This window comes from Podarcis tiliguerta (assembly GCF_965153285.1).
Source record: "Podarcis tiliguerta genome assembly, chromosome: 11".
Classification (NCBI taxonomy): Eukaryota; Metazoa; Chordata; class Lepidosauria; order Squamata; family Lacertidae; genus Podarcis; species Podarcis tiliguerta.
In genome coordinates this window covers 17,744,446-17,764,925 of record NC_139544.1, presented here as the reverse complement: position 1 = coordinate 17,764,925, position 20,480 = coordinate 17,744,446, and the positions used below count along the sequence as shown (strand labels likewise).

The 20,480-nt window shown below is 42.2% G+C and overlaps 1 protein-coding gene across 8 annotated transcripts in view; it reads left to right on the top strand.

Annotated features, from left to right (window-relative positions):
- Window positions 1-20,480, top strand: part of SNCAIP (synuclein alpha interacting protein) — a 121,030-nt gene that overhangs the window by 75,120 nt on the left and 25,430 nt on the right. For 6 of the 8 annotated variants that reach the window (XM_083403837.1, XM_083403836.1, XM_083403833.1 and 3 more), the window contains exons 5-7: window positions 4,049-4,902; window positions 8,381-8,560; window positions 17,232-17,345. In XM_083403837.1, the coding sequence (XP_083259963.1) occupies window positions 4,049-4,902; window positions 8,381-8,560; window positions 17,232-17,345 (1,148 nt within the window). Of the gene's footprint in view, window positions 1-1,589; window positions 1,640-4,048; window positions 4,903-8,380; window positions 8,561-10,652; window positions 10,841-17,231; window positions 17,346-20,480 lie in introns of those variants that run through there. The other 2 variants (XM_083403838.1, XM_083403839.1) reach the window with 2 other exon arrangements.

Genomic DNA, 20,480 nt, shown 5'->3' with positions numbered 1-20,480 from the left:
CCTCTAGGGCCTTCCAGCTCTACAATTCTATGATTCTGTGATCTTGTTGTTGTTTTGAAGTTGGGCTCTGTGGTTTATTTACTGGTGTATCCGCTGAATTTTCTCTGCCATTTCACCGCCACCAAACAGTTTCAGGCTTCTTTCCCTTTCAGGAATGATTGGAATTAATCAGGGCTCATGTAGCGACCATGATTAGCAGCACAGCACTATGTACCCAGTCAGATTTCATTATGCACTAGCATCTCTGGTAATGCTTTCTTAATAGCATTTTGCCTTTTTTCCTCTTTGAAGGACGCCTCAAAAATTGCCAGACTGGAATGCTGTTGAAATCACACCACAGTTTCAGCTTAGTTCTAATATGAATAAATCATAGAATCATAAAACAGGGATGATGAAGATATTGTGATAGGCCAGGCAGCTTGGTCTCACTCGCCCCTTTATACCTTTATTGCTTAAATAAGAGGAAACACCTGGAAGAATCTATATACAGTCATACCTCGGGTTGATGTTGCTTCAGGTTGAGCACTTTTGGGTTGCGCTCCATGGCAACCCGGAAGTAACGGAACGCGTTACTTCCGGGTTTTGCCGCTCGCGCATGTGCAGACAGTCAAAATGACGTTACACGCATGTGCAGAAGCGGCGAATCATGACACGCAGACGCATGCTGCGTTTACTTCAGGATGGGAACGGAGCTCCGGAACGGATCCCGTTCGTATCCAGAGGTACCACTGTACCCAGATGAAAAGGTGCCTGAGGTTGTCGAATTTTGTCTGTGTGCGCTGATACTTTGTGTTCAGCATATTTTGGGAAGAAGACTTGGGAAAGGAGAATTGAAACCAAGAATGTAGTAAGCTGGAGAGCTATGCCTAAGATAAATATTTTGGTTAAGGGCCAAGTGATCTCAGAATTAAAACTATCTAGTGTCCTAATAACATTATCGGTGACATTTAAGTTTGAGATTTGCATCTCTCTCTCTCTAGAATACATGTGCAAGTTTGTTTGTTTGTTTGTTTGTTTGTTTGTTTTAAAGATATTTATTGACATTTCAACATGTTACAAAAATTAGAAAAAATAGGGAAAAAACCAATAAAAATAAAAAAGAGAAAATACAAAATAAAAACAGTTAAAAACAAATCAGTCTTTCCATAACTTATCTTTCATTTACTTGTTTCTCTGACCTCCTCACACCTCCCCTTCTTGTATTCCAATTCAGTGGGTTAATTCAGCAAATCCTTTCCCTCTTTAATTTTATCTTACTCTTTTATTTTAATATATTATATTATAACTTTAAATTATCACCCATTAACAATCCATTTTTACATACTCCTTAACATTGCTGCTAAAAAACCCACTTAACTTCAATCCAGCATCATTCTAACATTCATTAATTTTGCAATGTTTCTGTAAATAGTCTTTAAATTTCTTCCAATCTTCTTCCACTGACTCTTCTCCCTGGTCTCGGATTCTGCCAGTCATTTCCGCCAATTCCATATAGTCCATCACCTTCATCTGCCATTCTTCCAGAGTGGGTAATTCTTGTGTCTTCCAATACTTCGTAATAAGTATTCTTGCTGCTGTTGTAGCATACATATAACATGTGCAAGTTTGTGTCTATGGGCTTGTGCCCCAAATCTTTTAAGTAAGTAGCAATGATCCTGGATATATTGTAGCTCCTCATCCTTAGTGTAGGCTAAGAAATGAAATCCAAATAAAGGAGGAGGATAGATAACCCAAATGCATTAATTTTCCAACCCTAAATGCTTGAGTTTCTTTTGTCTGAACAGATCAATTTTATATATTAAGTCTGAACCTAACTCATAGAGCCATAGCTTCAAATTGATAGCTAAGTCAATACTGAAAATATTACAATTCTTCTCCACGTTACCATTTTGTCCTCCAGGAAAACAACACAGGGAGAAAGTGGATTCTCTGAAAACTTTGTATTTTTCAGCGATGGCACAGCCATTCACATGCTGGGCCTTTATCTCAGCCCAGAAGCTATTTGCTTAGATCCGCCATATATTTTGGATTTACACTAGAAAGCTCATTCAACCTTAAAAGGCAAATAATCATCTCTGTGCAAAGAAGGTGATGACTAACAAAACGTTAATGCCTTGTTGCTGTCTAGACCCCTTTTGTCAAAAAGGGGAAAAAAAGTATTTTCCTTGAGGCTAGGACAAAATTTGCTTTCTGTGTAAAGTCTTGGTCCCTGTTAGAATGAAACAGCTGGGAAACATGTGGTATCCATTTCCCTCTATCACTTGGGGGGGGGGGGTTCACATGTAAATAAAACCAGCATTAAACTGTCACCCTTTGAACTCAGGATCGTATACAATATATAAATAAATCTGTGCAATGGGATTTTTGTATTGAACATCTTAAGCTGCATGTTGTTGTTGGAATAATAAATAATTAGCCGAATAATACCATTCCAAAAGCTTCTGAAGATATCCAGGTAATAAGTCAAACCTTATTCTGTTCCTTTCAAAATGTACTTTTTTGCTGTTTTGATAACAATGTTAGCACAGCTGCTTCTTGAAACAGAGTGTTTCTTAGAAGCTCAACTTGATGAGCAAGATAGATGCAACTGAAGCATTACATTTAGTACACGCAATAAATTGAAGTGTGGCTCTGCGAAGAAACACTTTTACGAAGTCCAATCCTACACATTAAAAGGTGACTGTCAGACAGTTTTGTGAGGCCTTCCTACTAAATGAAGTGAACTTTGATAAAATCAGCTAATACTTAGGATAGCAAGAATCCATTTGAATTCTGAAGAACGTGTGATAGGGAGAGATGATACATTTTGCAGGAGATCTGTGACCACATCTCCCAACTTTTGTTTTAAAAATGAAAAGTGTCATTGGCTGGTTCTGAACAGTGCTGGATTTACGTATAAGCTAAACAAGCTATAGCTTAGGGCCCCGTTCTCTTGGAGGCCCCCCCCCAAAAAAATAAAGGAAAAAACTGGATGTACATTTCCAAAATATAAGATAAAAAAAATAAAACCTACATACAGCAACAGTGTTTTGTGTTGTGTAGGCTCCTTTGATGTAAGTAATGGGCCCCACCTGCTAGCCTGCTCCCTAAAATATCACTGATTTGCTCATTTCTATATCAATTACTTTGATAAAATATATATTTTGTTATGTTCAAATGGCTTTAGATACCTATTAGGTCCATAAATTACCATATAGCATATATTCAACACACAAAACAGTGACAATTTGTTGTTGACCAAGGACAGCTGGACATACAGGGTGAGTCTTTCAAAAGAGACTCCGTGGAACATGTGGACTCTGTATCCACAGGGCCTCTTGTAATGGACTCACCCTGTATAAAGGGCCCCATTACCTTCAGTAGGTTTGGCCTCATCAAACCGAAATCCGGCCCTGGTTGTGAATGTGGACATAGCAGCAGGGAGGAGGCACTTAATCTTCTTTCATCCTTCTGCTTAGGATTGTACCCCATTCTGCTATTTGTCCCATGGAGAGCAATATCTGTATCCCTCTTTCTGTGAGGCAGGTAGCCTGGGGGAGATTTTGATCAGGAGGACTGCGTGAGAAAGAGCTAAACAGCCCTTCCTTCCCTCCACCACCACCATGGAAAGCACATTCACAACCTTCTCCTCTGCTGCCTCTGCAGCTTCATTTCAGAATCACAAAAAAAAAAAAACCACTATTTGACCTTGAGATTCAAAACTAGAACACAAGGCTGTGAATATTTTCTGATCATTCTCTAGGAGCCAAAATTACGATCTCAATTTAATGTGGCTTCCACGGTTTTTCGCGTTTCACCCTCCTGCCATGAATAGTGCTCTGTATTTCTGTCGCTTAATTTTTAGCAACCGAAACCTTGCGGTGTGCAAGGTGGTCATTAAAACACAAGGTATAGTTTCCCCCACGGTATTTTCACAGTACTTTAATTATGGGTAATTATGTTTCCAAGGTATCCTCTTTTCAAAGTATACAAGATAGGAAGAATGCATGCACGGGTGATGATGAAATGGAATTCATTTGAGGTTGCGTTTCTTGTCCCTTTTTTTTAGTTCCCAGCACGAACTGGAGTTCAGGAGTTTCGACGGTCCTCGGAAATGCACAAAAACCAACTGGCATTGCGGATATGTACAGTAAATTCAGACCGGTGAAGAGGGTTTCTCCCCTTAAGCACCAACCGGAGAGCCCAGAAAATAATGAAAGTGATGACCAAAAGAACCAGAAGATGGAGTGCCAGAAAGGCAGTGAGTCTCCACCTGCACCTCAGAATGGGGATCCACTTCCAGGTAGTGGAGAGAGCCTTAAAACAAAATGCATTGAGCCTGGAGTTCTGCTTGGTGAGTTGGAGCACTACGACCTAGACATGGATGAAATTTTGGATGTGCCTTACATTAAATCAAGCCAGCAGCTAGCTGCTTTTGCCAAGGCTGCTCCAGAGAAACGGATTTTGAGTGTGTACTCAACGCTGAATGGTCTCAGTGGCAAGTCATGCCCAGCAGGGAACACAGAGAAGGCACCGACAGGGACAACACAGTTCTGCGTTCTGTCCCCTGTGAAAAGCTCCCAGCTGAGAAAAGGGCAGCCCATTGTCCCCGATCAGCACAAGCATTTAGCTGAAGAATTGGAGTCCCCCCAGCCGCTAGTTAAATGTGGTTCGGTCCATGAACCCGAAGCCCAGACCAAGGGCTTCCTCAACAGGACGTTGGCTGATAAAATGGAGAAGACGGTGCCCCACTGTCAGTTAAAGACTTTTCATCTGCAGGCAGCAGCGCCAGAAAGCAAACAGGATGAACTAAACCTCAGTATGAACTGGAGCAGCCCCGGAGGTCCAGAAGAAAGGAGTGAGGACGTGAAGAAAAACAAGAGCATCTTAAATATTGTGAAAGAAGGGCAGATCTCTCTACTGGTAAGTTTTTTAATCGTTCAATTATTCATTCATAAGCCACACAGAGCAGGAGGGGAAAGTTGCCGTTGAGATTTTCCCTGGAGAAAACCACACATTTTAATTTGCAAAAAGGACATTTGTTGAAGGCAAGTTGCATGGGAATATAAAAACTCAAGATTATAAAAACTCAAGGATGGTTGATTTTAATGTAACTACTTAGCAGGGCGTGTATACGTTGCATCCTCCATTGTTGTTTTAAATCTTTTCGGAATGGCGGGGCTCCACTTGTTCATTTGTTAGTAGATTAACTCTGTTCCTACTCAGAGGCCAATAATAGTAACAGAGAGGCTTCTGTTGTGTGTTCTGATTAATATTCAAGAGTGTTTACCCCATCTTATTGCAACAGCTTTCATGAACAGGAGCTCACACAGAAGCCCCAATTGGCCTCTGACCCACATGGAGATTTTAGCTAGTTACAGCTTTGTGATAAAACATCATTAAATGGCGTTTCCAGAGCAACTAGATGTAAGCTAACAAGGCTGGGGGGAAGCAAGCCTTATCTGCATTCATATTCATTACTTTGTGCCTACTTTTGTTTATGTTTTACCTACAGCTTTTACCTAAAGCAGGACAGAGACAGATCATGAATGCAGCAGCAAACACAAAAACAGAGAGCTTTAAAAAAAAAGGAGCTAGTATTCAATTGCACAATAATAATAAAGATAGTCACTTGTGAGACCAAAAAACCCTTGCTTTTTTCCTTTAAACCCTTAAAGGAAAATTAAGAACAGTCCCTTCTTTTCTCTATATGAAAGTACTAAGTAGAAACTCAGATTGTAATGTATCCAAATATTCTCATCACAATTTATTTTGCTTTTCCCTCTCAATTTGTTTCTTCAGCCATTTGTAATCTCTTGCTTTTTTTCTTATAATAATTATCAGGCATGATATTTTCAGTCTAGTGCAATGCTTGGCCCAGTGGGATTCTCGTAGTTAATGTTTTATAAGATTTCTTGCTCCTTGAGACGAGCTGAAGTTTTCATATTCTAGTAAAGTGAAATGCTGAAAGACATGTTGGTTCTGGAATGTAATATAGAAGATGCCATGCAAATAAAAAAATATGTTTGGGTCTGTTTCTAATGTCAAATATGAAGAGCAATCCTGTGGTAGAACTAGCTTGCATTTTCCTTTATCTGACGGATTAGTACACAAAGAGCAGTACAATATAATGTAACCTTATATTGTTTTATGGGCATTCCCTTAGGAACATAGGAACTGTCGTACTGCAGCAGATCAATATTCGTTCATGCCTATTCCATATCTGCCTTCATAAAACTGAGTGACATTATACAATTAATTCAATCCAATGCTTCACCAGTCTGGAAGGAAACTCTAGGGCTGGAGGTTTTTTTTTTTCTTAATCCTCCAGGGCATTCCAATTATTTTCTTTCCTTTGTTTGAAACATTATAGATGTCTACTCCTTGACTTAGGATATTAGACAGCATGTCTCAAGCTCTAAATCATTATTTCCAATCTTTTGATTGTGCTCACATATTAAAGTTAGAAGGAGCTGAGGGAACTCACAAAGAATCTATCGGAATAACTCCGCTATTGGAGGAAAGCTTAGAACACTATAAATCCTAACTAGTGCCTTTTCAGAAGCACACTGTTGTGGGTGCCTTTTAAAGGACTATATTATATTTATCATAATTTAATTAGGAGTTTTAAGTACAGACAGGAGGATAGGATTAGATGATGTGTCACATAGATATACTGTACAGAATCTATGTAGATCCACTTCTATTTTTTTGTTATTTTGCTAAGAATTCTTATAACCATGGCGGTACACAGCCAGGTTCTTGACTCCCAGCAGGGATGTGTATATGGCCAATTACTACAGCAGTTATTTGTATCAGTTAATGACTGTAATGCTTGGAAAACTTTTAAAATGGGCTGTAATGAAACAGCACTCTATGCAAATCCAAGTAGTTCTGATATTGCCTATCACAAAAGAGAGACTCAATAAACAAAGCCTCTAATCACCCCTGGAGCCAAGGCTCCCATATAGCAAAGAACTCTTAAATCCATACAACAAGGTTCTGAGAGTCTCTTCCAATGGATCTTAGTCAAAAAAATATGCAAAGTCAGAAAGGTGCTCAATGATTTAGCATTATTAGTGCATCCCTAATGGGTTATTTGGCCCCATGCACAACAAATAAAGAGACCCAAATAGCACCTGTATTTGGGTGTGTTTGTTGTGTAGACAGTGGCACCACTAAGGCTGGACTAATGGGCACATGTCTGGGGGCCTATGCAGCCATAGGTCCCTCAAACACTCCAGCAGCCCCAGGGCTATAAGGGGTCTTTATTTTTCTTTCAGTGCTGTGTAATAAAAATTCTGCCGGCATCATACACATTGTTGCAGCAGCACAGAAGTCTCATGCTGGCTTCTAGCCTGGCAGCACTTCCTAGTCTGCCCACATGAGCGTCCCACGAAATTCTGCCACAGTGGCAGAAAGCTCTGTATTCCTGTGAGTACATGCAAGACTACACTTCTTTTAAAGCCTTGCACACACACTTGCGGCAGTGCAGGGGTCTGTGTGCCGGCTGGCAGTCCGGCAGCACTTCCTGGGAATGCCATGTGAATCCATGCCATCTCATAGTCAAGTGGGCATGTGGTGATTTTACTACATAGCATTTAAAGAAAACTCTTGCCACTTCGTACAGTAAAATGAGGCAGGCAATTCAGCCTGCACACTACTCAAGCAGAGCTGTCAACGTTTTCCTTTTTCTAAGGGAAATTCCCTTATTCTGAATAGGATTCCTCGCAAGAAAAGGGAAAAGTTGACAGCTATGTACTCAAGGAGGGAGAAGGATAGAGCAGCCAAAGTGAGCAGAGGGACGGGGCAAAAAGCACCTTTTCCAGGGCCACCTCAAACCTGTCCGTATATCTGTCTGTTGATTATTTTTATGGAACTCTCATAGTCTGTATCTTTATCTTTGTCTGTAAATTAAATGTGATCAATGAAATAAAACAGAGACTGGTGCATTTCTTTTGTCAATGGTTGTACTCAGTCTCTCTCTCTATATATAGACATATACACGATAGATAGATAGATAGATAGATAGATAGACAGATAGATAGATAGATAGATTGATAGATAGAGTTTGCTAACTTGATGACCTCTGTATGCTGCTCCCATAACCCCCAACCATTGGCCATGCTGTTTGAGGTTGATGGGAGCTATAGTTCAAAATATCTGGAAGGGACCACCTTGGCTTACCCCCTGGTCTATGTGATGTGCTGGTCCTTCTAGCAACCTAAAAAAAAGGTAAATATAGGTCTCCTAGAATGGGCAGTTATACAACCCAACTAGGTAGACAACAGGCCATTCAATCAGTATTTTATTTATTTGCAGACACGTAAGCCTTAGTAGCTGCTAAAATGGGCTCACATGGAATTACATTACTAACTCTCCCATGTCGTCTTTTGCACAGCCCCACCTCGCAGCTGACAACCTGGACAAGATCCACGATGAAAACGGCAACAACCTTTTGCATGTTGCCGCATCACAGGGGCATGCAGAATGCCTACAGCATCTCACGTCTCTGATGGGCGAAGACTGCTTGAATGAGCGGAACAGCGAGCAGCTAACCCCTGCTGGCTTAGCAATAAAGGTACTGTGACTTCCTACGGTGTCTAAAGGCCAAACTCAAAATTGGCTTGGGAACCCAGTTTCTTTCCAAACTTTTAAAAAGCAGTGGGGGCGGGGAAAGGAGGAAGTGTTGTTTAAACTTGTTGCAGAACACACACCAGCACGCAGACACACGCCGCCCTGCGCTCTGCAGAAGCTTTCTGTCAGGGGTAGGAAAAGCGAGCCTGACTTGGTCAAAATGGCATCACAGGCCAATCACCCTAGTTAGACCTGCAGGCCAGAGATTCCCTACCACTATAAATGATGGCATGTCGTTGGAAGTAAACAATGGAATGCCGTCGTAGGGATAGCAAAGATGGGTGATGATCTGGCAGCATTAAATTATTATTATTATTATTATTATTATTATTATTATTATTATTATTATTATTTATACCCTGCCCTCCCCAGCCAAGGCCGGGCTCAGGGCAGCTAACAAGCAATAGTAAAAACAAATTGAATGAATACAACTTAAAAACAAAATTAAAATACAACATTAAAATATTGAAACCTCATCGCAGGAGGAGAAAGGAAAAGAAAAAAGAAAGAGAGGGAGGGAATCAAATTGGCTCCAAGCCAAAGGCCAGGTGGAACAACTCTGTCTTACAGGCCCTGCAGAAAGAAATCAGATCCTGCAGGGCCCTGGTCTCATGAGGCAGAGTGTTCCACCAGCCTGGAGCCAGTGTTGAAAAGGCCCTGGCTCTGGTTGAAGCCAATCTAACTTCCTTAGGGCCCGGGACCACTAGGGTGTTGCTATTTATGGACCTTGAGGCTCTCCGTGGGGCATACCGGGAGAGGCGTTCCCATAGGTACGAGGGTCCTAGGCCGTGAAGGGCTTTAAAGGTCAAAAGCAGCACCTTAAATCTGACCCTGTATTCCACCGGGAGCCAGTGCAGCTTGAAAAGCACTGGGTGAATAGTGATGACCTCTGAGTGGAAAGTGAGGCAGGCAGCGAGGGGCGGTACACTCTTCCTGGCGGATGTTGCTAAGGGGCAGCAGAGTCAAAGTCAGGATGATCAGCATTCTGCAGGCATTCAGCTGGCCAGCACTGCCTCTGTGCAGGTTTGGAACAATACCTGAACAGCGCTGAACGCACCACCCGCCTCCTTCTAGTGCTGCTGTGTAGCACCCACTGTTTCTACTACTTATTTGATTTATATCCTGCCTGCCCACTAGTAAAAGTTTTCAGCTCATAAAAACATACATAAGATGTGACTACAGTAGCAAGAATGTTACTTGCCCAAAGATGGAAAGAAGAAGTAGTTCCAACAAAGGAAGAATGGATACAAAACTTATGGAATATGCAGAAATGGCGAAACTTACTGGAAGAATAAGAAATCAAGATAACAAACTTTTTATAAAAGAATGGAAATGGTTTCATGTTGTTGTTTTTTTGACATTATAACATAAAAACTTTATTATGGCGAAAATTCACAATGTGGTATGTGGTTACAAAGAACCGTTCCTACGGTTACCATATTTTGAACTAGGGGCCTTGTAGCTATAACTCTAACAGTAGTTTGATCTCCACTAATGAGTACATGAGGGACGCAGGTGGCTCTGTGGTCTAAACCACTGAGCCTCTTGGGCTTGCTGATCAGAAGGTTGGCGGTTTGAATCCCCACCACGGGGTGAGCTCCCATTGCTCGGTCCCAGCTCCTGCACATCTAGCAGTTCAAAAGCATGCCCAAAAGTGCAAGTAGATAAATAGGTACCACTCTGGTGGGAAGGTAAACAGTGTTTCCATGCGCTGCTCTGGTCACATGACCCGGACAAACGCCTCCTCCCTCAGCCTGTAAAGCAAGATGAGTGCCGCAACCCCAGAGTCATCTACAACTGGACTTAATTGTCAGGGGTCCTTTACCTTTTTTTTTTTTTAATGAGTACATGATCATGTTTAAATCCATGCAAATAACATATTTCCCTGGTAGATCTCTACAGGCTGGTCCTTTTTGAAAAGCGGGGAAGGAGGCCAAGATATGGTCAGTTAGTAACCTGGACTCTTTTTCAAACTACAATTTCTGCTAACTCTCCCAAGAAGCAGATGTTGAGATATGAATATACAGTGATGCAACAGAACCCATCTATGACATCATCATCTACTCAGCCAATCACCTTTCTTCTCTCTGTACCCTTATGGTTTGAAGCTTGCTCAACAGATGACAACCGGCAGTTGATTACTGGTGCTTGAGTGTACCAAATCATCAAAATGATTCTCAATTTGATTATTTTTATCTATTCTCTGCTCAAATCCCTGTTTAAGGTAAGAGACAAATAAAAGGAAGCACTCCCCAATATAAGCTGCACCTTTTTTCCCAATTTCAGACCCTGAAAAGTTAAAGTGCAGCCTATATCCGTGACTCTTTACCATATGCTGCTGAAAGCGGCTGGGGAGCGTGGGCCACCAACCAGCTGGCCTCTTATGACTTGAAGCTTGCTCAACAGACGACAACCGTCCCTAGAGTGCACTAGAGTGATCTCAGCAAAATGATTGTAGGTTTAATTACTTCAATCTATTATCAGGTCAAAGCCCTCTTTAAGGTAAGAGGCAGTGGCTGGGGGAGCCGCGTGCCTGCCAACCAGCTCCTGAGTTCCTTTCCACCGGCAAGACCCAGAAGCCAAGGCTCCTCAACACCGCTGACCAAGGATCCGCCCCAGCTACCTGGCAGTCAACCATTTCTAGTTAGTTTAGTCCAGGACCCCAGCCCCATCGAAATGATTGTAGGTTTAATTAATTATCTGGTGAAAGCCCTCTTTAAGGTAAGAGACAAATAAAAAGGAAGTATTTCCTGTGGCATTTATACAGAGCCCCCGGTTGTCTCACAGACTATTGACCCGTACACCACTAATCCGCTGCCACCAACCAGGTCCTCCCCGGTAAAATCACTTCAGCCTCAGTCAGGTTCTCAGGTTAAATAAAGAAGAGTGTATTTTATTTCAGAAACAAACGAACTTTTACAGCATTCCAAACGTTGTTACTCTTTACTTTCTTAGTCTTATTTTCCTCTCTCTAACTCTTCTTCCTCTCCTCACTCAAGAACCCACTGCCCTGTCTATCTCCAACTGCCTGCCAACTTCTTCTCCAACTGCCTTTCCCAACCAGCCAACCCATTAAAACCAACCAACTACCCACCAGCGACTCTAACAAACCTCGGGCTAAGCCCTTTTATACACATGTAGGCTCCGCCTCCAGCTTTCCTATTGGTCTACATTTTTAACCCTTTCTTTTTCACCTGTACAGACAGGCTCTAAACGAACGGGCAAACGCCACACTTCCTTATGCAGCGCATGGCTAAAACTACGGAATTTCCTTCCATGGGAGGCAGAGATGGCCACTGACTGGGATGGCTTTAAAAAGAGAATAACACAGATTCACAGAGAAGGGGATCCCCTACCGTATTGCCCCTAATATAAGCCACACTTTTTTTTCCAGTTTCGGACCCTGAAAAGCTAAAGTGTGGCCCATACTCGCAACCTTTTACCATATGCTGCTGAAAGCGGACAGGGAGCGTGGGCCGCCAACCAGCTGGGAGGCAGATGTGCAGCCCCCCAGCCACCACCAAGCAGCCCAGGAGCCGCTCACCCACCCCCCAGCTGGCCTGCCATGCGCACAGCTCCCCAACCTCTTGGCGGGGGAGGGGGGAGCTCAGGCCAATTTCTTGGGGCAGCAAGGCATCTCTGGATAGAACATCTCTAGACAGAACACTTCTCTTTTCTTTCCTCCTTGGTTTGTCACAGTCCCTGTGACATCAAAGTTCTCCCTGGCCTCTGACTCTGTAACCAATTCTTCTATCGCTTAAAATTCTGTTGAGCAGCAAGGCATCTCTGGATAGAAAATGCAGCATTCTTCTCTTTTGTTTCCTTTGCCATGGATTCTCTCCATTAATTCCTGGTTGAAGATCTTAAAAAAAAAAAAAAAATTCATTTTTCTTTTTAATTCATTACATACAACTCAAATTCTTAACATTTAATATATATTCCACCCTCCCTCCCCTCCAAGACTTCCCCCAACTTGTGCTTCTGGTTTGTTTCTATTTTCACCCACTTTGTTTTCTCTCAACAGAAAAAGTTATTAATAACATCAAACCTAAAAACATCCTATTTCACTATCTTCTAAACATTTTCTGATATTGATAATGTGAATGCTTATTTAAATTCTGCCACTAAGTCTATTGACTTTGTTTGTTTCTGCAAATATAATATGAATGGTTCACGATCTTTTTCAAAGACTCTGTTGCCTTTTTCTCTTAGTCTATCTGTCATTTTTGCCAGTTCTGCGTACCGTATTTTTCGCCCCATAGGGCGCACCAGCCCATAGGGCGCACCTAGGTTTTTTTGAGGGGGAAATAAAGGAGAAAAAATTTATTTCCCCCCCAGGTGCAGGGCTGGGGCGGGGGAAGCCCAAGCTTCCCCCGACCCCAGCCCCCAGAACAGGCTGCTATCCGCAAGCCTTGGGAGCCTGGCGGGAACTCCCTAGGCTTGTGGATATCTGCCCAAAGCTAGGAGAGCGAGAGGGGTCGGTGCGCACCGACCCCTCTCACTCTCCAGGCTTCAGCGAAAGCCTGCATTTGCCCCATAGGATGCACACACATTTCCCTTTCATTTTTGGAGGGGGAAAAGTGCGTCCTATAGGGCAAAAAATACGGTAGTTCATCAACTTCTCTTGCCATTGTTCTTTAGTTGGTATTTCTCCAGTCTTTCAATTTTGTGCAATCAACATTATTGCTGCTATAGTGGCATACATAAATAAAGTCCTCATTTATTTTGGTATGTCTTGACCTAAAATACCTAATAAAAAGGCTTCTGGTTTTTTTAAACATTTTCTTCAATTCATTGTATAGCATTTCCCAGTAGGATTTTACCTTCTTACAATCCCACCACATATGATAGAACGTACCTTCTGTTTCACATCTCCAACACTCTTTATTTTCGTTTTTATACATTTTGCCAATTTAACTGGTGATGAATACCATTCCTGGTTGAAGATCTTAATGCAACTTTCTTTTAAAACCCCATTTGTTGATCTTTCCTATGGGCAAGTATGAATTTATGCCAGAGCCAAGAGGGATTTTCCTTCCCATACCAGAGCCGAGTCATTAAATCAAATAGCCCTTTGCCACTCTCTCGTGACACTCCAAACCAGCCACATTTGAGAAGCGCCACCTCGCTTTAACCCGGCAGCTGCAGAAGTTTCGCTTGGCCGTTGGGCAAAGCTGGGCAAACCATTGGCAGGCCCAAGAGAAGCCGGCGGATTCCATGGAAAGGATTTATTGAATATTTACAGACAAACTGTAAACAGATAAAAACACTGGCAGGGTTATTGTAATAACCTGCAGCTATATAAGAGTATGAGGGGACGCGGGTGGCGCTGTGGGTTAAAGCCTCAGTGCCTAAGGCTTGCCGATCGAAAGGTCGGCGGTTTGAATCCCCGCGGCGGGGTGCACTCCCGTCACTCGGTCCCAGCGCCTGCCAACCTAGCAGTTCGAAAGCACCCCTCAGTGCAAGTAGATAAATAGGGACCGCTTACTAGCGGGAAGGTAAACGGCATTTCCGTGTGCGGCTCTGGCTCGCCAGAGCAGCGATGTCACGCTGGCCATGTGACCCAGAAGTGTCTTCGGACAGCGCTGGCCCTTGGCCTCTTTGAGTGAGATGGGCGCACAACCCTAGAGTCTGTCAAGACTGGCCCGTACGGACAGGGGTACCTTTACCTTTATATAAGAGTATCGGAAGCTGAGGCTCCAATACTTTAGCCACCTCATGAGAAGAGAAGACTCCCTGGAAAAGACCCTAATGTTGGGAAAGATGGAGGGCACAAGGAGAAGGGGACGACAGAGGACGAGATGGTTAGACAGTGTTCTCGAAGCTACCAGCATGAGTTTGACCAAACTGCGGGAGGCAGTGGAAGACAGGAGTGCCTGGCGTGCTCTGTTCCATAGGGTCACGAAGAGTCGGACACGACTAAACGACTAAACAACAACAACAGTAATATAAGAATATATAGTTAAAGAGGTTAAATAAATGAGTAAGTTACGTTAATTTGGATATGCAGAAGATATGAAAAACAAATTTAAGGAACTGCAGAAAGAGGGGGAAGGAAGTCAAGTTTCAAAATGTTAAAATGACTGTAAAATCAGTGAAATGTATATATCTGGAAAGTATAAATAAAAATTCATAAATAACAACAAGAAGAAGAACCTGCAGGATCAGGCCAATGGCCCATCTAGAATCATAGAATCATAGAGTTGGAAGAGACCACAAGGGCCATCGAGTCCAACCCCCTGCCAAGCAGGAAACACCATCAGAGCACTCCTGACATATGGTTGTCAAGCCTCTGCTTAAAGACCTCCAAAGAAGGAGACGCCACCACACTCCTTGGCAGCAAATTCCACTGTCGAACAGCTCTTACTGTCAGGAAGTTCTTCCTAATGTTTAGGTGGAATCTTCTTTCTTGTAGTTTGGATCCATTGCTCCGTGTCCGCTTCTCTGGAGCAGCAGAAAACAACCTTTCTCCTTCCTCTATGTGACATCCTTTTATATATTTGAACATGGCTATCATATCACCCCTTAACCTCCTCTTCTCCAGGCTAAACATGCCCAGCTCCCTTAGCCATTCCTCATAAGGCATCGTTTCCAGGCCTTTGACCATTTTGGTTGCCCTCCTCTGGACACGTTCCAGTTTGTCAGTGTCCTTCTTGAACTGTGGTGCCCAGAACTGGACACAGTACTCCAGGTGAGGTCTGACCAGAGCAGAATACAGTGGCACTATTACTTCCCTTGATGTCTAGTCTAGTCCAGCATCATGCTTTTACGGATGCCTGTGGGAAACCAGGAAGCAGGATTCAAGCTCCAGGGCACCCACCTCTCCTGTTAGTTAGTTGGTGACCATTCGTTGCCTGGTTGGTTGCCATTGAGCAGGGTCCAATGCCATCACTGGCTGCTGCTTTTTATTTTTGGTTTTGGGAGAGTTTTCTAAGAAAACCATTGTGAGATCCAGCTATGTTCCAAGCAACATTCTTTAGAAGCAGGTCATTCAAGCAGCTTCAGTGAAAGATCAACTGCAACCACAGATCATCAGTTTTATATCACAATTTGCCATCCACACATTAGAGGGTTCCACCATGATTCCACGGTTGTAACAGTATGCTAACTGACTCAGGTTTGTTTTGTTTTTTTGAAAACCCTTATTTCCAGCATCAGACCTGAGGCACAAGTTGATTATGCTGTAATAATATGAGTATATTAAGGAAGATAAATGAGATGAAAGGTACATATGTGAAGGCTGCTGATACTCCTGGGTTCTTCTTATGCAGCGTCTACTTTAATGTGCCACATCCAGAGCTGAAACGTCTTAGATATCAAAACCACTTTGGAATATCACATGAAGGTAAACATTTACCTCTTGTGGAGAACAGCAGGCAACCTGTCAGAAACAAAAATAATTAATGTCATCTGGAAGAAAGTTCAGACTACAGGAAAATCTGTAATAGAAGAAAACATTACATTTTATAGCACTGCTGTGCCCTTGTAAAATACAGTGGTGTGCACAGGAAGGACAATGATGGAGTTAAACTTCTCTTGGGATATTCTGCAAATGAAGCAAAATAAATGAAGCAAAATACTGGGGCCACTTTCGCAGGTTAAAAGCAAGAGGTTCTGGAAAAAGCACAAAATAGGAATGGCGGGATCCTTAAATTTTATCTCCCTTTTAGGAAAAGTTTGGAAGTATGTTCAGGTCTGATCTCTGGTGGAATCCAAGGCTGTAGCCATGAGAGAAGCAAGACCCCCTTGGGGTGTTAATGCTGTGAGCCCTTCCATTGTAGGCTCAGGTTGTCTATATGTGTAACGAAGCCATATATCATAAAGACACCACAGTCTCCGCTGTTCCTCATTCCCAGGAAACTGAACCCCGGGTAAGGAATCTCTGGAATCTCACACGGCTCAGAGATTGGGGTGGTGTGCAGGAGTATACTTACTCAAAAGTTACTCCTGATTACGTGTGTTTAGGATTATAAATGAAGGATGCCAGTCTATATTCACTTACCTAGGAGTAAGCTTGATTGGATATCTAAGTGGAGGTGTATTTGATTGCACTGTGTTGTTAATTGTGTTATTCAAATTTATTTATAATATCAATGCATCTGCCTCTCTACTCTTGTGTTCTGTTGTCTTCTGTTCTCTCATCTACATTTTTTAAACTATGTGAGGATTTTTACGTATTATGGTGTTCTATAAGCCATCCTGACGGGACTCCATCCTGAAAGGCAACTAAAAGAAACTAAAATAGGGATTTTTTAATTAAAAAAAGAAACAGATGAATAGATGACAAGAGATTATGAATCGGGTGAATATGAAATAAACAGGTATTTGCAAAGGATATTTGCAGGATTTGTAGGAATTTCAGAAGGGACGTCATTAAGCAAACTCTGCTGCTGTATCCAAGACTGTTTTTTTTTTTATTTAAGCCCTATAGATTTAAATAAAAATTGTGTTTCAGAAATGACCTGTGAATTGCAGCGCCTGTAAATAGGCCTACAATCACTGCTATTACAATGTTCAATAGAAAATATGTTTCCCACGCACATACACACAAAAATATTCAAAATTAAGTATAAATGTACCAAAAAAAAATTACATCTTCATTTTCTTCTCTTTAGAATGGTCAGCTGGAGTGTGTGAGGTGGATGGTGAGTGAAACAGAAGCCATTGCAGAATTAAGTTGCTCAAAAGACCACCCAAGCCTTATTCACTATGCAGGTTGCTATGGGCAGGTACAGTTACATTTTGAATTCTTGTTTTAATTTAATGCAATGCAATGTGTGTTAGTCTGACCATTGAGACCCCTGGAAGGGACATTTCTTATAGCCTTCGGGTAATGTCAGAGGGGTGATGATGATCCCAAACTAGGGCCTTCTTGGTTGTGGCACCCTCTTTGTCTCTAGCGATGCATTGTCTTTGTTTTTCCCATTTCGCCAATTACTTAACATGTACCTTTTCATCCAGACCTTCACAGAAATGGCCAGTGTTGTTTTAAGGTCCTCTTTGAGACCTATGATTTGCTGAATAATGTATTATCTCATTGAGGCCAAAATTATGGATTTCATTAGTCTTGTTCTTTTATTAGTTGTTTGTGATTATGTATTTTATATTGCCTTTTTATGAAAAGCAGTGAATGAATGAATGAATAAAAGATAAATCACCCAGGTTGCCCATACAGTGAGTTATTTTTTACCCTTATCCATAAAAAGTGAAATTTTGAAATGTAGTCTGTGCCAGTCATAGATAGAGGGGGGTTTTAATACACTGAGAGGAATTGCATTCCCCCCCCCCAATTTTTTTTTTCAAGTATTGGGAACTTTAGAAACAAATATTGAGTAATTTTAGCATACATGCATTTGCTAGACACTTTCCAACTTATGCAAAGTTGCTCAAGCAAAAGATAGCCCATGTAAACACCAGACTTGGCTGCAACGCAAGGGAAATATTTTTATAAAGAAGAAGTGTTTTTGAATGGATTCAACGTACAATTATTTCCTCTAGCACTTGGCACATATGGTACCTGTTTTTTAAGTAAATACTTCCTATGATGGGGAAGGCATGAGAAAAAAAGCAGCCAAAGAATAGGCCCATTGATGTCGGTGTTGTCCTACAATGCTTGTACAGGATGTTTTATTCTTGAGAAAAACTTGCCCTGCCTCAGTTCCAAGTCTGTCTTCAGAAATATCCTTGAACCGAAAAAATGGTAAATGAGCCAGCTGAGTTGTTGCCAAGTGTGAGATCAGGAAGAGATGGGGATCAAGCATATCTGCAGGAATGTGTGTATCTCTAGACTCTGAATTCAGTTAATACTTTTTAAAACAAAAACAAAAAAAACCAGCCCTATATATTTTCTACTTGAACTTTCTGCCAAACAAGCAGACTTTCAAAACGCATCTTGACCCTAGCAGGGCAAAGTTTGTCATGTTCGGAACTTGAGTATTTTTCGTATACAACTCAACCCTACAGCAAAATGTTGCAAAGCAGCCTCACCTTTCCAACATTTCTCCATTGGAAACAGAGATGTCCTAAGGAAAAACTGGGACATTCTGGGATCAAATAAGAAACCAGGAAAGATTCTGTAAATCCAGGACTGTCCCTGAAAAATAGGGACACTTGGAGGGTCTGCTTCTAACAGATGTGTTCCTGTTCAGAGTTCCAGGCAATGAACCATGTTCTCCTCCAGGACAATAAATTCTCCTATCTCCCCAGCCTTCCCTTTCTCAATTAGCATAGAACATATAGTGGGAGTAGATCTCAGTTGGATACGCCTGGCCTAGAACATCCTTTGATGTTCAGTGTTTGTTGACTGTGGGAAAACTACCCCCCACCCTTTTGGGGTTTTAACAAGGCTTTTTTTAAATGACTGCTGTTGTCTTTGGGCTTCCCCTGAACATACTGATACCTCCCTCTCGTTTCTCTATGTCTCTCTTTAGATGCCATATGTGTTAGCAGGAACCACCTGACTTCTTTGTGAGATGGAGTGATTAATTCAAAATCCCCAGGGAGTGTTGGTTTTATATATTTTAGACATGCCATTCAGTTAAAGATGGCTGATTCATCATAAGAGTTTTAGTCAATAAATTCATCAATAAATCAATTAAGGCTGGAATCCTAGAAGCACTTGCTCTGGAATTTAACAGGGCTTACTTCTGAGTAGACATGTTTAAAATTGCATTGTAAATTGGCCTGTGGAGGGAGGGGCACACATTTTTAAAAGGTATATTATTTTCCTTTGTTTTAGATAATGCAAGACTGCATTGCAGTTGATAACATCTTAGAAGAGGCATTGTGCTTTCTTTCTCACACAGGAGAAAAAGAATCTCCTGAAATGGCACTTTGTAGTTGTGCTAATATGGGATGCGGGTGGCGCTGTGGTCTAAACCACTGAGCCTCTTGGGCTTGCCAATCAGAAGGTCAGCGGTTCGAATCCCCACGACGGGGTAAACTCCCGTTGCTCGGTCCCAGCTCCTGCCAACCTAGCAGTTCGAAAGCACACCAAAAAGTGCAAGTAGATAAATCAGTACCGCTCCCCACTCCGGTAGCAATGTAAACACCGTTTCCGTGCGCTGCTCTGGTTTCGGTGTTATGTTGCGCCAGAAGTGGCTTAGTCATGCTGGCCACATGACCTGGAAAATTGTCTGTTGACAAATGCCAGCTCCCTCGGCCTGTAAAGTGAGATGAGTGGTGCAACCCCAGAGTCGTCTGCGACTGGACTTAACTGTCAGGGGTCCTTTACCTGTACCTTTTAGTTGTGCTAATAAAATATTACAAAAATAGAAAGAAATCTGCCTGAATGAGGATACATTTTTTAGTTTATAAAATGTTTTAAATCAATTAACCAACTAAATGTTGCAGTCAGTCTTACATTTGTAGCTATTTTCATTTCTTCCCCATAGCAGTTGTTGCCTTTAGTTTAACTGCCATAATGATGACAACATTAACCAAGTTCCTTTCATAGCATTCATGCAGAGGGGTTAGGTTGAGGTGTCTGCGCATTTTACACCATAACATTTTTTCGTTCCCATTAATGTGCATCTCATGTTAAGGAGGAACAAAATAGTTGCCCCGTAAAGGTAAAGGTACCCCTGACCGTTAAGTCCAGTTGCCGACAACTCTGGGGTTGCGCGCTCATCTCTCTCTATAGGCCGAGGGAGCTGGCGTTTGTCTACAGACAGCTTCCGGGTCATGTGGCCAGCATGACTAAGCCGCTTCTGGCGAACCAGAGCAGTGCATGGAAATGCTGTTTACCTTCCCGCCGGAGCGGTACCTATTTATCTACTTGCACTTTGACGTGCTTTCAAACTGCTAGGTGGGCAGGAGCTGGGACCGAACAACAGGAGCTCACCCCATCACGGGGATTCGAACTG